Source organism: Macaca nemestrina, chromosome 1 (assembly GCF_043159975.1).
Source record: "Macaca nemestrina isolate mMacNem1 chromosome 1, mMacNem.hap1, whole genome shotgun sequence".
In the NCBI taxonomy this organism is placed as follows: Eukaryota; Metazoa; Chordata; class Mammalia; order Primates; family Cercopithecidae; genus Macaca; species Macaca nemestrina.
This window is the reverse complement of record NC_092125.1, coordinates 12,298,172-12,314,246: the sequence shown is the minus strand read 5'-3', so window position 1 is coordinate 12,314,246 and position 16,075 is coordinate 12,298,172. Positions and strand designations below refer to the sequence as shown.

The 16,075-nt window shown below is 42.1% G+C and overlaps 1 protein-coding gene across 3 annotated transcripts in view; it reads left to right on the top strand.

The window, feature by feature from the left end:
- Nucleotides 1–16,075, top strand: part of LOC105474621 (5-methyltetrahydrofolate-homocysteine methyltransferase) — a 106,897-nt gene that overhangs the window by 80,309 nt on the left and 10,513 nt on the right. For all 3 annotated transcript variants that reach the window (XM_011729436.2, XM_011729434.3, XM_071073923.1), the window contains 5 exons: nt 1,192–1,312; nt 7,162–7,243; nt 11,562–11,660; nt 12,730–12,805; nt 15,606–15,761. In XM_011729436.2, the coding sequence (XP_011727738.2) occupies nt 1,192–1,312; nt 7,162–7,243; nt 11,562–11,660; nt 12,730–12,805; nt 15,606–15,761 (534 nt within the window). The remainder of the gene's footprint in view (nt 1–1,191; nt 1,313–7,161; nt 7,244–11,561; nt 11,661–12,729; nt 12,806–15,605; nt 15,762–16,075) is intronic.

Sequence of the window (16,075 nt, the reverse complement as noted above, 5' to 3'; positions counted from 1 at the left end):
CTAAATGTGGTATCCCCAGGTGCCTGTCATTTCCCTAGTTGTCTGTCAGTGAATAGTGATGCCTGTGAGGGATCTGTGGGACATACAGACAATCAAGTGCCAGCTCCTGCACAAGGTTGCTTTTGTTGCTATTTCTAATGGGGTTGAGAGAGGAGAGTGAGTAACTATGGAACCAAGTGCTGGAGATGGGGAATGGGGACAGACTTCTTTTTTTTTTTTTTTTTTTTTTTTGAGACGGAGTCTTGCTCTGTCCCCCAGGCTGGAGTGCAGTGGCGCGATCTCGGCTCACTGCAAGCTCCGCCTCCTGGGTTTACGCCATTCTCCTGCCTCAGCCTCCCGAATAGCTGGGACTACAGGCGCCCGCTACCTCGCCCGGCTAGTTTTTTTTTTGTATTTTTAGTAGAGACGGGGTTTCACCGTGTTAGCCAGGATGGTCTCGATCTCCTGACCTTGTGATCCGCCCGCCTCGGCCTCCCAAAGTGCTGGGATTACAGGCTTGAGCCACCGCACCCGGCCCAGACTTCTTATAAGAGGACAGTTGTATTAGATTTTTTTTCTGTGTGTAGTCATTTTTATATTTCTTCTCACACTGTGATATATTCAAGTCTGGGAAATCATGAGCTAAATATACCTTCTATTGCATGGCTTCCTAAAACTATGGCAAGTATTGCAACCTTAAGTTATAAATCTTATTTACTACCAAAAGCAAACAGTAAATTGAAATTCCCCAGTCGGAAAAGATGTCTTAGAATTAGAAACTGGTGACAGGCATGGTGGCTCACACCTGTGATCCCAGCATTTTGGGAGGCTGAGGCCGGCGGATCACTTGAGGTCTGAGTTTGAGACCAGCCTGGCCAACGTGGTGAAACCCCGTCTCTACTAAAAATATAAAAATTAGCCAAGGTTGGTGGTGGGCGCCTGTAATCCCAGCTACTCAGGAGGCTGAGGCAGCAGAATCACTTGAACCCAGGAGGCAAAGGTTGTAGTGAGCCAAGATCGCACCACTACACTCCAACCTGGGCAACAGAATGAGACTCCATCTCAAAAAAAAAACAAGAAAGGAATTGGGAATTCGTGTTAGGTCTTTTGGTCTTCATTACAAAGTTTTTAAAATGGTTCTTCATCCTTTTCTTTTTTCTGTCATCCTCACTGTCCTTTTTGTCCTTTTTTTTTTTTTAAAAAAAATAATAGATATAATTGGCCTGTCAGGACTCATCACTCCTTCCCTGGATGAAATGATTTTTGTTGCCAAGGAAATGGAGAGATTAGCTATAAAGATTCCATTGTTGATTGGAGGAGCAACCACTTCAAGGTAAGTTATATTAATGAGCTTTGTCCTCACTTCAAATTCTCTCAAATGCCAGTGTTTAAAACAGTGGTAAACCTGTGTTGTTTTGGATTTTCTCTTATGTTTAGCACATTGACTTTTTGTTATATAAACACAAAAATTTTCTGGCGTTCACTTGGGTGAGAGCCAGAATACTTTCAGAGCATGCTATCGGAAACTTTTTTGTGATTTCTGTTCTTTGCTTTTTCTTGGATTTCTTTGGCTTGCAATAATCTTTTTCTTAACGCTCTCACTTCCGATTCAGTTCCTGAGAATTGTAATGAACTCTTCTTGTGAAATTAAACTGAGTGGAGAAGCTGTGTTTTTTGAACTTTTGCCCACACTGTCTTGAAGCAGGTGTCTGATTGAATAATTATAGGTTCCTTTGAAGGAACTCTAACCTTGTAGTAGTTTGGAGACAGAAAGCCCATCTAGCAAGAATGAACTAAGTGGTCACTTTGGGGAGTTGAAAGGGGAGCTTTTTGGGAACCTTTGGGTTAACAACATAAAGAGGTATAAAATGTAAAGATGAGAAAGTTCAAATTTGTTCACATGATAATTATTCAGTTTACCAGATTTTTCCTGGGATCATGATCATAGTGATATGTGGTAAGTGCTATGTTAACTGTGGGTGCTAGACCTTTTATGCCACGTACAGTTCACTTTCTCAGGGAGCATTATCATACTGGAGCATTGAACTCAATGGTCCCACAACATCTAGTTTATTTTTCTAATGCAGAAATACAATAAAGATCTGGTTATAGGTATGCCAGAGTTCCTTTTGCACTAGAAACAACTGTACATTCAACCAATTTGTATAGGGTTGTTCAGAGGAACAGAATCAATAGGATATGTTTATATATAGAGAGAGAAAGAGATTTATTTTAAAGAATTAACTCCTGTGATTGTGGAGGCTGGCAAGTCTGAAATCTGCAGGCTGGAGACACAGGTAAGTTGATTTTTTGAGTCTAAAGACAGTCTGGAGGTGGAATTTCTTCTTCCTTGCAGGGCTGGGGAGTGAACAAGGGACCTTAGTCTTGTCTCTTAAAGGCCTTCAGTTGACTGGATGAGGCCCACCTACGTAAGTGGAGGATAATGTGCTTTACTGTAAGTCTACTGATAAATGTTAATCACATCTAAAAAAAATACTTTCACAGTAACATTTAGGTTGTGGTTAACCAAAAAGTGTATACCATGGCCTAGCCAAGTTTATACATGAAATTAACCATCATACCATTTACAATTTGAATGAGTCATCTTCATCAGTAGAAACAGTATGATGTGTCTTTTATCCATTAGCTGTTCTTCATACTTGAAGGATTCGATAGTTTGACTGTCATTGCTAACGTTAGAAAACAGGGTTTGTTTTTCCACAAAGGACTTATGTACCAGGAAATGTGGCAGACTTGGTCTCAAGGGATATGGCCACCCATTAATAATGGGTTTTGATGAGCATGAGCTTGGGTAATTGACGACAAGCTTAGTGAAGAGAATGGTAAGAGGACCTAAGGACTTGTCAGAATGAAAGACTTTAATATCAATTGTAAAGTAGAATAAATAAGTATTTAAAGGAATATAATTAAAATACGTTACATGTTATGTAAATATGATGCTGGCTTCAAAAAAAGAATCTTTTTATATGGTGGGACACTATACTCAGAAATTTGCTTCTTGTGCAAATTGGAACTTTACCAAATAGTCCATTCTGTTGTTTACCATGTAAAAGCTACCAGATTAAAGAAAAAAAACTTTGAGAAGCAACGCGACTAGCCTCTCAAGATACATTATTGGCAAAATTAGCTTGTTAATGATTCTTAACAGTTATAACCTGATACATCAAATTAGAATTAATGAGATAGGAAATCACCAACATCTCTTCAGTTACTGCGAAATATCTATTCTCGTTGTCTGGGAAACCGTAAATGTGTTTGGCCTGAAGGTAGAAAGCTGGGACCGCTGGCCGCCTAAGGTTTCTTTCGACTCTCCAGTGCTTTGTTTCTCTGTGAGCCCTGCCTCTTCTGGTTCTCTTCTCTTCCATACCTGTTGCAGTTTCTGGGAAATTACTTGGAAAATAAGAGCCAGTAGGTAGCACTGCTTCCCGGGGACAATTCCCTTCTACACTGCGGTGCTGGAACAGCCTTTGGAAAACAGAGTCCCGTGCAACCTCCAAGCACTTCAGTGTAGAATTTCCCAGTTCTGACTCCATTCTTATTAGTGACAGTGGAAGAGGTCTTCGATCTGAAGTCTTGCTTTATCAGGCTCTCTTATTTAAGTAAGTGTTTTTACAGAAGTTTAGCAGTTATGCAGAAAAGTACACAAATCATATAGATGTACAACTTGACAAGTTTTTACAAAAGGGAACCCACCCATGTAACCACCTCCAGATCAAGAAATAGAACACTAATGGCACCCTAGGAACCTCACCAGGTTCCTCCACCCAGTCATGCTTTCCAACAAAAGTAACCACTGTTCTTTCTTCTGTCACCATAGATTGGTTTTGCCTGCATTTCAAATTTATATAAGTGGAGTCAATATTGTATGTGTTCTCCTGTGTCCGGCTTCTTTTGCCCCACATCATGTCTCTGAGTCTCTGAGGTCCCAGCCTTGTTACAATAGTCGTTTGTTTTGTTGTTGTTCTTTTTCAACGTAGTATTCCATTGTATAATGTGCTGTGACTTATTGACTCTTGCTACTGTTGGTGGACATTTGGGGTTTTCCACTTTGGGGCTATCACAAACAATGCTGCTGTGAACACTTATGCTTATGAATTTTGGTGCACATGTATGTGTATTTCTGCCTAGAAGCAGAATTGCCAGATCATAGGATCTGCCTATGATCATCTTCATTAGCTATTGCCACATAGTTCTCCAGAGTAATTGTAGCCGTTTACACTGCCACCAGCAATTGTGAAAGTTTCAGTTATTCCACATCCTTTTCAGTGTTATCGCTCGTCATTGGTGTAGTAATACCTTGCTATGGTTTTCGTTTGCATTTCTCTGCTGAGTAATGATGTTGAACACCTTTTCATTTGTATATTGACCATTTGGATATGCTTTTTAAATATTTTTAAAAATTGGGTATTCTGCTTTATTCTGACTAGTTTGTACACATTCTTTAATTTATAGTAGTTACAAGCCCTTTATCAGAAATACATATGTTGCGAATAGATTTTTTTTAATCTGGCTTGCCTTTTGCTGTCTTAGTGCTGTCTTTGGATAACAGAAGTTCTTAATTTTTATAAAGTCTGATTTATCGGTCTCTTCATATATGGTTAATGCCTTTTGCATCCAAATAAGTAAATCATCTCCTAGGAAAGCCACCTTTGCTAGAAAGCATTCAGGAGTTGAAATGTCTCAGAAACCCATCTAGGAGCCCTTATTATTTCCTACAAACCAGTGGAGGACTTAGCAGTAGCTCATTAGCTCAGGACTTCCATGTTTTCATGAAAACATCGCTGAGGGGAAATGACCCTATGGCTTTTCCAGACATCAGTGACTTGCAGTAGCATGAGTAGAACCGAAACTGTACCCCGAGGACACTCGAAATGAAGGCTAAGGCCGTCTAGTGCAGGAGTGTCCCGTCTTTTGGTTTCCCCGGGCCACATTGGAAAAAGAATTGTTTCAGGCCACACATAAAATACGCTAACACTAACGATAACTAATGAACTAAAAAAAAAAACTGCAAAAAATCTCATAATGTTTTAAGAAAGTTTACGAATTTGTGTTGGGCCTCATTCAAAGCTTTCCTGGGCTGCATGTTGGACAAGCTTAGTCTAGTGAATGAATCGATATTTGGAGAGATTGAAAGAGTTAAATAGATTTGGGATCTTTGGTCCCTGAGCATACACTAGGCATAAAACAGGAGGGTCTCAGAAGGCCATGGAGTTCATTCATCTGCCCCAGGGCCATGGTCTGGCCCCCCTGCCACTCCATACCCCAGCCTTCCCGGTCCGAAAGATGGCTCTTGACTCACTGGCTTATGCATGAATGCCCATCTTCCAGCTCAGTTCTCATAGCCTAAGGCTTTGTAGTCCTTTGCTTCCTGTTTACGAGTGGAGATACTGTTAGGAAGATGGAACAGATGAAGTGTTACTGGTTTTGTCTGTCTTATTATCAGTTTTTAGAGCTTTCCTTGAGAAGCCTGTTAAAAACACACTCATGCATATATTACACCTATAACAGTCTCTTGGTTTTTAAAAATTATCTCAATAATCCACATTTACTAGACCTTGTCAAACAATTCAGAGGAATGTAAAGTACAATTGAGTCTCTCTCTTCCCACCTTCAGCCTCACCTCTAACCCCCATAACCAGTGTGGACACTTCGATGTGTATCTCCCTGTGTTTTTTCTAAATATATAGAAACTTAGATATAGGATTGGTTGGTTATTTGGAAAAGCTTGAGGGTGTTGTTTTTTAAAAATACAATTGCATTAAACATAGTGTTCTGCTACTTTGTTTCTTTCTCATATAGTAGCATATTCTAGATACTATTCCAAACACACATTTTTGTTGAGGGGGAAGAATATGAAAGCACTTGAGGAAGAGTAGTGCTGCTTCTGGGGAGGAGGAGAGGGGAGAAAAGGCGGAAAGCACTGCCCGTCTCGTGGGGACTGCTGCTGGCCACCCTTCTGAAGGTGGGTGTGGCCAGAGTACACTTCTCCTCCCTCTCCAGGGGTTCTGCATTAACCACTGTGAGGGAGGCTGTACACGGTTTCAGTTTCCACTTTAATAGTAGCAGATCTGCAGCCTATCCTGTTGCTGTAAACATCCAGTCATCACAGGGCAGTTTGTTTTGCTCTTCTGTTAATTAGGCAATTTTAAGAATGAAAGGGTGTTTCTTCCTAATACCAACATTTTCAGGTTTGGTAATAGGGATTTGGGGCAGAAATAATCTTAAATATTAAAAGTAAAATATTGGCCAGGTGCAGTGGCTTATGCCTGTAATCCCAGCACTTTGGGAAGCTGAGGCAGGTGCATCATGAGGTCAGGCGATCGAGACCACCCTGGCTAACACAATGAAACCCCGTCTCTACTAAAAAAATAGAAAAAAATTATCCGGGTATGATGGCGGACGCCTGTAGTCCCAGCTACTCAGGAGGCTGAGGCAGGAGAATGGTGTGAACCTGGGAGGCGGAGCTTGCAGTGAGCCAAGATTGTGCCCCTGCACTCCAGCCTGGGCAACAGAGTGAGACTCTGTCTCAAAAAAAATAAAAAATAATAAAAAATACAAAATAAAATAAAATACAGTATTTTTCTTGCTTCTGCCTCTCTGAATTATTCTGTGTAGAATTTCGGGTTTGGGGTTCCATTCTGCAAGTACAAGGTGGGATTGGGGCCGAGGAGTGTTGATGTCTCCCATGAACAGGGGAGCAGCTGCTAGACAGCCATGTCCTGTGTCCTCTGCCTGGTTCCCGGTTCCTTAGGGGCCCTGGCTGCTATCCCAGTTCATTTGGAGGAGGGAACTCAACCTGACCTTGATGACAGCAGTGTGATTTCCTGGGCCTGGTTACCTCCCTTAAGTCACACGGGCTGCTAATGAGCACCAGGTCATGCACGGGCTCAGTCCCTTGTTAACAGAGCTGAGGACAAAGTCTTTCTCATTTTTGCCACAGACTTCTGCAGAGCCTGGGCTAGGTTTCCCATCTTAGGGTAGGGAAAAAGTCATTCATGTTTTACAAGGGAAATTTGAAGTTCCGTATTTGTAGGTAAGCACCTTGAAATGTTTCTCTGGAAAGCACTGTAGAAATGCATTATCTCTAATGGCTCTGAACAAGAGTTGTATAGGAACTGTCAGTGCTGATGGATATATTTGCTTTCTGACCCTTCTTTTTAGAACCCACACAGCGGTTAAAATAGCTCCAAGATACAGTGCGCCTGTAATCCACGTCCTGGATGCGTCCAAGAGTGTCGTGGTGGTAAGTGGGTGACCTTCCATTTTATTCCAGATGTGTTGGAAAGAGTGCATTACAAGTAAGGGTATAACTTAAGATCTATTCATTTTTATTCAGTTCTACTAAATAAAGGTCAAAGAGCAGCCTGAGGCTTATGGTGTGCCTCTGCAGTGACTGCCTTGCTGGAAGGAGGTCCAGGTGACCATGTCCTGTACTTTCAAAGACAGTTACAGAACTGAGCAGCAGACAGGTAGACGGCCTGGCACCAAGACACCTTTGACCTGGACACCAGCCAGACAAAGATTTCACCCACTCACAAACATGAATAGATATTTACTTGACTGTCTAAAAGAATGTTGGATTTTTAAATGACCTTTTTCCAGATAGAAAAACAAACTTGAAAGTGTCCTCATTGACCCTACCCAAAGACAGAAAAACATCTTCTAGATATTTAAAACCCAGGACAGTGGTTTCTGCTTCTCAGTCAACATCATAAACAATTAGCCCACATTCTGCTTTTCTTTTTCGGTGAAGCCTAATATTCTATCTTGTTACAGGTTTCATTGTTTTCACTGAATAATGGGCTATAACCGCTGGGGGGCACCTGAGAGACCTTGTGGTCCAGTGGTTTCCAAATCGATTTCAGCCACAGAATATTTGTCTGTTAAGTGATGTCTTACCTGGAAATTCAATGTGGCAGAATTTCCAAGTAAGACATCACTTACCATCACATCCCGCTCCTAGTGTTCATCAAAAGAGCACAGTTTGAGAACCACAGATCTAGTCTAGCTTTCACATTTTACAGGCGAGGAAGGTTACTGAGGTGGCCTGGTGATCTGCGAGACATCCAGTGATGCCACGGGACCTGGACCAGGGTGACCACATTTCCTGAGCTATCTTCCAAGGAAATTATTTCAGATCTGTGAATTTATTTACATGAAAGTTATATAATAATCACTAACATTATTGAAAACGTGTAGTGTGCCAGATACTGAGCTAAGTGCTTTACATGGATTTTATTTAATCCTCAGGCTGGCCTCATGAGGTGGATATTTTTATTGTCCCCATTTTAGAGATCAGGAGACAAAAGAATAAAGAGATTAGGAACTCTACTGAGACCACTCATCTGCCAAGCGGCAGGTGTGGGATTTGAATGCAGGTTATCTTACTCTATGTTAAATTAAACTTGTTTCCCATTAATACTTAACAATTAGCCTTTATTAAAAAAAAGTAACTCAGTCTGGGATCATAAAATTGCAATTTTTTATTTGCCATTGTTGTAGACAAATATGCAAATAAGCTATATTTCTGCAACTCCATTTTAAAACAATGTTTATTTCTTATTCTTGGATTGTGCTCCATAGGAGCTTATGTCAGGTTCATGGGCCTCTTTTTAACACTTGTCATCATTTTCAAACACTGATGCATAGCCTTGAATAGTTTCCATTCAGAGGCAAGACTTTTGGATCCATTTAGTTGCACAGTGCCAACTTTTCCTCTACAGGCAGGGGAAAGAATCAGCCCTTTGATTCCATGTTTAGAGGATAAGCTCCTTCACCTTTTTTTTTTTTTTTTTTTTTTGTGTGTGTGTGTGTGTGTGTGTGTGTGTGTGTGTGTGTGTGCGCGACGGAGTGTTGCTTTGTTGCCCAGGCTGGAGTGCAGTGGCGCGATCTTGGCTCACTGCAACCTACGCCTCCCAGATTCAAGCAATTCTTCTGTCTCAGCCTCGCAAGTTGCTGGGATTACAGGTGTGCGCCACCACTCCCGGCTAATTTTTTTGTATTTTTAGTAGAGACAGGGTTTCACCATGTTGGCCAGGCTGGTCTTGAACTCCTGACCTCAAGTGATCCACCTGCCTTGGCCTCCCAAAGTGCTGGGATTACAGGCGTGAGCCACTGCGCCCAGCCTGCTTCACCATCTTGAAGAACTAGAGCAGTGGGGGCCTTGCTGAAAGCCAGGCAGGGAATGAGGAGTGGGTGTTTGTGCTCTTTACAGTTTGGTCCAGCCACGCAGCCAGCAGTGGTTAGCTCCTCCCATGTACAAAGAAATGACCACGTTTTGAAATTACTCAAACGTAAGTCAGATGATAAATCATGTGGGTAACTGCTAGTGACACTTCAGGAGCCAGTGGTATAATTTGTTTCAGTTGGTTATGGGCTCATTGGCCTAGGCTCTTTTGATCTAACTGAAATGAACATGGAACAGGATCACATTTTAGCAGCTGTCTCATGTATTTGGAAGATTCCAAAAAAATGTAGCAAATACTTAATGGTTGGAGATTTAGACCTGAGGATTCCCCCTTGCTTTCTTTTTTCTTCTTTAATAAAAAACGAGGTGCAACATTTTATTCTTTTTAAATTATAAAATATCTTTTCAATTTATTTGCTCTTATTGTGTGGCTGTTGCCATGAAATACAATTTTTAAAAATGAAGGAAAATATAAACTGCGATATGTCCCAGTGGTTGGCATGAAAACACATGATGGATTTGATTTTTTGGTGGAAGGATCATGTAGGTTAGCCCACATATTGACCATGAACTTGTTTCCATCAAGTAAGTCAGACCGGGCCAGAAGGGGCCTGCCACTGTGGCTCTGGGAGCAGCGGGCTCCATGGGGCTGTGCAAGGTGCCAGCAAACTGCAGTGGTATGTTCTGTCTACCCAGTAGCACCAGCATTAGGGGGTCGTAGATTTCTCTGGATGTCAGGGACATCTGGTTTTGCTCTCTCAGGGTGTATAATCTGGCAAAATGCAAGAGGGTTTTAAAACATTGGTTACATATACTTCAGGGAGTTCAGAGTAGACATTCCCTTCTTGTTTCATTGGGCTGTGCTGGGTTTCCTAAACGAGGACTCCATTGAGGTGAGTTTAATGTAAGGCTGGGAAATACTTTGTGGTGTGAACACTATTTGGGAATCTATTTTTGGCCTGCCACAATGGCCTTTTCTGATTGTATTCCTGAATGAGGTGATTTTGTTTTATACTAACTCATAGGTGATTAAATTGTTATTAGAGATACTTAGAAAACCCACGTAGAGTTACAGACTTTTAAAGCTGATAGGCACTTTAGCCATCATTCAGTCTAACTTCCTTAAGTTCAGATGAAGATGTTGAAATTTCTTGCCGTTTTGTGTATTAGATAATCATGCTGGAGAATGCAGGGATGGGGTAGTGCTATGTTTATTTTTCAACTGATGTGATCAGTAGTTGCCATTTCTTCTTTCTATGTAATTTAATTTTGTGCTTTGATGGTAGCTCTTCTATCAACTTGATAATCATAGTAACAAATGATATTTAGCCGATCCTGGTTTTACAATTTAATGAGTAGACTCACATTTTCTCAGATTATTGGTTTCCTTTCCAATTTTAGCAGAAAGTCACAGTGGACTATGAAGATTACCCTCATTCCCTCAGCAAACATATAGTGCGAATGCACCTCCAGACACTGGGCTAGGCACCAGGGCATGAAGGTGGTGAATGTGTGATTGCAGCTCTCACAGGGCTCTCTAGTAAGGGAAGTGGATATATACATTTGATACTAAAAGGCTTTGGAAAGTGCAGTAGTAGATGAATGGAATATTTTTGAAACATTGGGTTGGGGGTTACTTAACCCAGAGGGTTCCCAAGACTGCCTTCAGGTTCCAAGTTTCACTAGAAGGACACAAAGAACCCAGAAACACTGCTATGACCATGGTTTATTATTGCGAAAGGATGTAGGTAAAATCAGGAAAGGCAAAAGCACATAGGATGGAATGCAGGAGAGACCAGGTACAGACTTGCAGGAGTCGTCTCCCCATAGAGTGATCCGGATGGTGCTTATTGCTTCCACTAATGATGTGTGACAACATGTAAGGAGCCTTGCCAACCCAGAAGCTTACCTGAACCTTCATGTCCTGGGTTTTTGTTGGGGTTTGGTCACATAGGCCCAGAATGCCCGTGTGTGTAGCCTTAATTGCTCAGTCTTCAATCCCTGCAGAGGTCAAACATAAGCATGAGCTATGGTCGCCCACCATAAATCAGACTGTTAGCATAAATGATCTGACATGGCCCAGGGTGCCAGGCACGCAGTGACTCTCTTATCAAACAGGCTATCCCAAGGGTTTAGAGTTTGTCTCCCAGAAACCAGTCAAGGGCCAGGCCTTTCTTTGGCTTGTGCAGGGTTTGAACATCCCAAGGCCACTGAGTTTACCCTTTCCTGCATACCAGGCAGGAATTAGCACAGTTGGTGAAGGGAGAAGAAATGAGGTTAAGGAAGCCTTCCTGAAGGAGGTGTTATCAGAGTTGACCATTACTGCACCAGTTTTATCATCTTTTGCTCATCTATGGTTATCTTACATTTTCAGTGTTCTCAGCTGTTAGATGAAAATCTAAAGGATGAATACTTTGAGGAAATCATGGAAGAATATGAAGATATTAGACAGGACCATTATGAGTCTCTCAAGGTAAGTGGTAGAAACAGATCTTCGCTTGGGTTTAATGTGACTAGTTTTTATCATGCTACTTTTTAATGTGACTTCTTAAAATGGTTTTGAGGAGAATAAAAAGCTTGGCATCATTTTAGAGAATTTCTGTCTTCTAGTTCAAATCAGAGGTCTTCAGTGTCTGAGTTCCCAAATAATTTTTGGTTATATTAAAATGAATTTTATTTATTCAGCCAAACATTTATTGGGTACCCAGTAGGTGTTAGGGGCTGCTGTGCTAGATACCAGAGCTTCGGTAATGAATAAAACATGAGTTCGTACTCAGCAGGGAAACAGGCACTGAAACAGTTTACTGAAATGACTCCCACAGATCCCCATTCTTGAGGAGCTAATGGAAGAAAATGGAGACATAAGACAGGACCAGTATAAGCCTCTTTGCCTGACTGCCCAACACTGACTGTACAGAATGATGTTTCAAGAACTGTCCCTCTCTTGATAAGCTTCAGGGAGTCCATGGAGAACAGGCATAATTATGCTTTAGAAGTCACTGAAATATTTATTTCTGGTTATTTGCCTTATGGGCTTTGGTGGGAGCATTTTGGGAGTTGCTAGGCAAGTGAAATGAGATCAACAGCACGAAGAAAACATGCTGTTTTGCTTCTGAGGTGCTGGCTAGATGCAGTGGTTGGCTTTTTTCTCTCCTTAGGTTTGCCCACAGTGGACAGTTTCTTTAATTCTACCTTCTGGTCCTCAGGGTGGGCCATGGAAGGCCAGTTAACAGCTGGCCTCAGGTGTTCTAAAAGTACAGGTGGGACACCTCCCTAGTACCTCAGGTTCAGGCCGCAGAGCCAGGCTCATATTTACATATCAGTAGTTAATGGATGCTTATTGAATCTTTACTCTCTATTATTCTGGTGCCAATGTGAAACCGACTGGATAGAAAAGGAAGAGCTTTTTAGGGTAAGGATTCTCATGAACAAGAGCTTTTGCCTTTTTGCAAAGCTTACATACTGGCCGCCTTGGACATGTTTTCATAGTAGCTGTAGAAAAGCTAACAGTCTCTAACTAATTTTTCTTTGTTTTTTAACAGGAGAGGAGATACTTACCCTTAAGTCAAGCCAGAAAAAGTGGTTTCCAAATGGATTGGCTGTCCGAACCTCACCCAGGTCTGTTTGGCTGTGGACTAGAGAAAGACTGGGTGTGGTAACTGACAATGTGCTGAGGAGATATATGCATTTACTTGGCTACAAAATCAAACCAGCAGCTAACAACCCTCAACTGTGTCTAATGCTGATGAGTGACTGAAGAACGGAAAGAGAATAGGTGCCATTTATGGAGCAGGTGTTGTGTGCCAGACACCATCCTGAGATGGACTCATAGCAGCTCTCTGAGTCCTTCAGACGACTCCGTAATGGACATGGGAATTATCCACATTTTAATTTGAAGAAACTGAGTTTTGGGTGGAAACTTGAAAGGTTACTAGGAATCTGTCTCTGGTCTGTCTTCTAAAGCCATGCTCTTTCCTCTGTGCTGTGCTTGAGTTGGTCTCTGTCTCCTTGAAGGAAGTTCTGTGGAAACCTGCCTGGTGGTACTGTCACCCGAGGTGGCCTGGGTCTCTCACAGGCCCAAGGGCAGATGTGAAGTGCCTAAAATGGGAAACGCCTTTGCATTCACACATCTTTAAAACGCTGCAGCAAAGCAGGATCCTCTGTTTCTTGCTTTCTCTCTCGTCCTCTCTCTGGATTTTTCACTCTCTTTTTATTTCTTTTATTTGGTTTCTTCCTTTTTTCAATTTCTAGCCACCTTTCTTGCCTCATATAGGTGTTCACAAGGGAATAAAACATGTAAGATGTTTTGACAGGTGCAGAGAGGCGTGAGACACAAATGCAAAACCAAGACAGAGTGAGCAGGGGTTATATTAATTGAATACATATTTCCAAGGTAATGCCTCAAATCAGCTTTCATTGCTCACGACATCTGTGTTCTACACATGCTTGGCAGAGTTGAGCGGATTAAATTGGAAATGTAGGTGTGCTTGGTTCTAATTTCATCCCTGCTGAGTTCAGCGTGGTTTGGTGGAAAGAATGCCATATTGGGAGCCGGGAGGCCGGGGTTCTCATCCCAATGTGGCTCTTGGCTCTGACTCACGGAGTGACCTTGAGCAGCTTGCTTTCACATTTGACAGTTTCTACCGTGTGAAAAAAGGAGTTACTTTTTGGAAATGTTGTAAGGGTAAAATACTTTCTGAAAACCTTTGAAAAACTATAAATTGCTATATATAGTTCAGGCTCCGATTATTTGCTCTGTATCTTTCCCTGTGAAATTGGAATAATAACACAAGGGCAAGTCTGTTTGGATCAAGTCAAACATCCAAAACATATTTTGCTGGAAATACGCTCCCAAGGCCATAGCACCTGGCAGCAGTTGGGATGCTTTTTTAGTGGCCGCTTTAACCTCTGGCATGGGGCTACTGCAGGGCCCGTCCTGCTGCCCAAGGGCCATGGGGCCTTGAGGCCTGGCCCTCTGAAATATTCCTGAGGACAGCCTGTCTTAGGGTAGTTGCAGGAAGTTGATAGGAGATAAAAGAGGGTCTTCTTTTAAGGCCCTGATGGTAAAACCTCAAACATTTCTTAAACTCTGGAAGACAAGGTTGGTCAAGAGAGAGTCCATAGTGGCTCTGCGGCAGCACGTTCTCGCTGCCTTCCCAGGTGAGAGGACACTTGAATCAAGGGTCTATCTGTAGATTCCTTTTAGTTTCTCTACTAAGGGGACCATAAAGACTTTATTGCCAACAAACCAACATAATAGGATATTTCCAAAGAAGGGAATGTCCTGTGTAGTAGAAGGATGATGAGGAACAAATGGGAAAAGGCTACTGTGAACAAGTATGAAAAGGTAGAGATTTCCAGACAGAATTAAGAAGTCAAATGAGAGAAAAATAGAAGCTTCTGTGTTCTCCCAGAGCCCCTGAGATTAGTAGAGTAGGAAGTTCTCCGATCCCTGGTTACAAATCAGAAAGTAGAGAGACAGGAAGGCTCAGATAATGGCAGTGGGGCCAACACCTTACATTCCAGCCTGATCCTGCCATGTCAGACCGGAGTCCGAGGTGCAGACCACACCATGGGCTGGAGGGCAGGTGGCAGTGCTGCTCTGCCTGCCCCAGAAAGCCCAGCAGCACCATCTGTCTCTGAAGTCTTCACCATTATTTAAATTATGATATATTTTAGACTCATCAGGAGGTATGAAGAACAATATATTAACATCCATGTTTACCTACTAGCCAGCTTAAGACATAACCTACCATCTGATTTTTTAAAAATGAAACAATACAGAGTGAACAGAGGTTATATTAATTGAATCCATATTTCCAAGGTAATAAATCAGCTTTTCCTTGCTCATACATCTGTGCTACACACGTGCTTGGCAGAGTGGAGGATTATGTATTGAAGAATATGTATGGGAAGTCCCACATGTGTCCCTTCCGCCCCTGCAGAAAGCACAGCAGTCCTGAATTTGGGACTTCATTTGCCTGTATTTTGACTGGGCATATGTATCAGTAGGCAATCTAGATAATTGTTTCCGGTTTTGAAACTTTACATAAGTGGCTTACTCTCCATGTCTCTCTGGAGTGTTCTTCACGTTCACCTTGTCTTTATTTGTATAAGTGAGGATTAACCCGTCTTGTCTTTCCTTCTTGGGTGGGGGGTGGGGATGCAAGGGTTGAGGGAACAGTTTCCAAGGGTGGTGTAGTCAGCTGCATGTGAAGAATAGTTTTATTTAAGACTCAGTGCAGAATTACTCCTTCTCCACGATAATTTAAAGTTCCCCTCTTTGTAAAACAACTCCTACGGGTGACAGGAGGGAGGCAGAGCGTGGGAGTTGGCAGAGCAGTGAGGAGCTGGCAGGGAGGCCTCCATCAGGCAGGGTGCCAGCATCAGCATTGACAATCATACTTCTCTCCTGTAGTGAAGCCCACGTTTATTGGGACCCAGGTCTTTGAAGACTATGACCTGCAGAAGCTGGTGGACTACATTGACTGGAAGCCTTTCTTTGATGTCTGGCAGCTCCGGGGCAAGTACCCGAATCGAGGCTTCCCCAAGATATTTAACGACAAAACAGTAGGTTAGTGCAGTATGTCCTTCCTTTCTGCCTCTGATGTTCAAGATGTAGGATTGTGACTTTGAAGACCAGAATCGGTGAGGAGCAGCAGATTTGGATTGTGCAGATTACAGCTGCTTTCATATTGCTCACCTGCCCAACTTTTTAATGTTTTCAAACTGCTAGATTGGTCCTTACTGTATCAGCTAAATTTGGTATCTACTTTATTCTTTTAATACATGTTTATTGACGTCAGTTACTTGTTGGGCACTAGGGATAAATGGAAGACAACAAAATCCCTGCCGTCTAGCACCCGACTAGCTGGCACAGCCAATAGT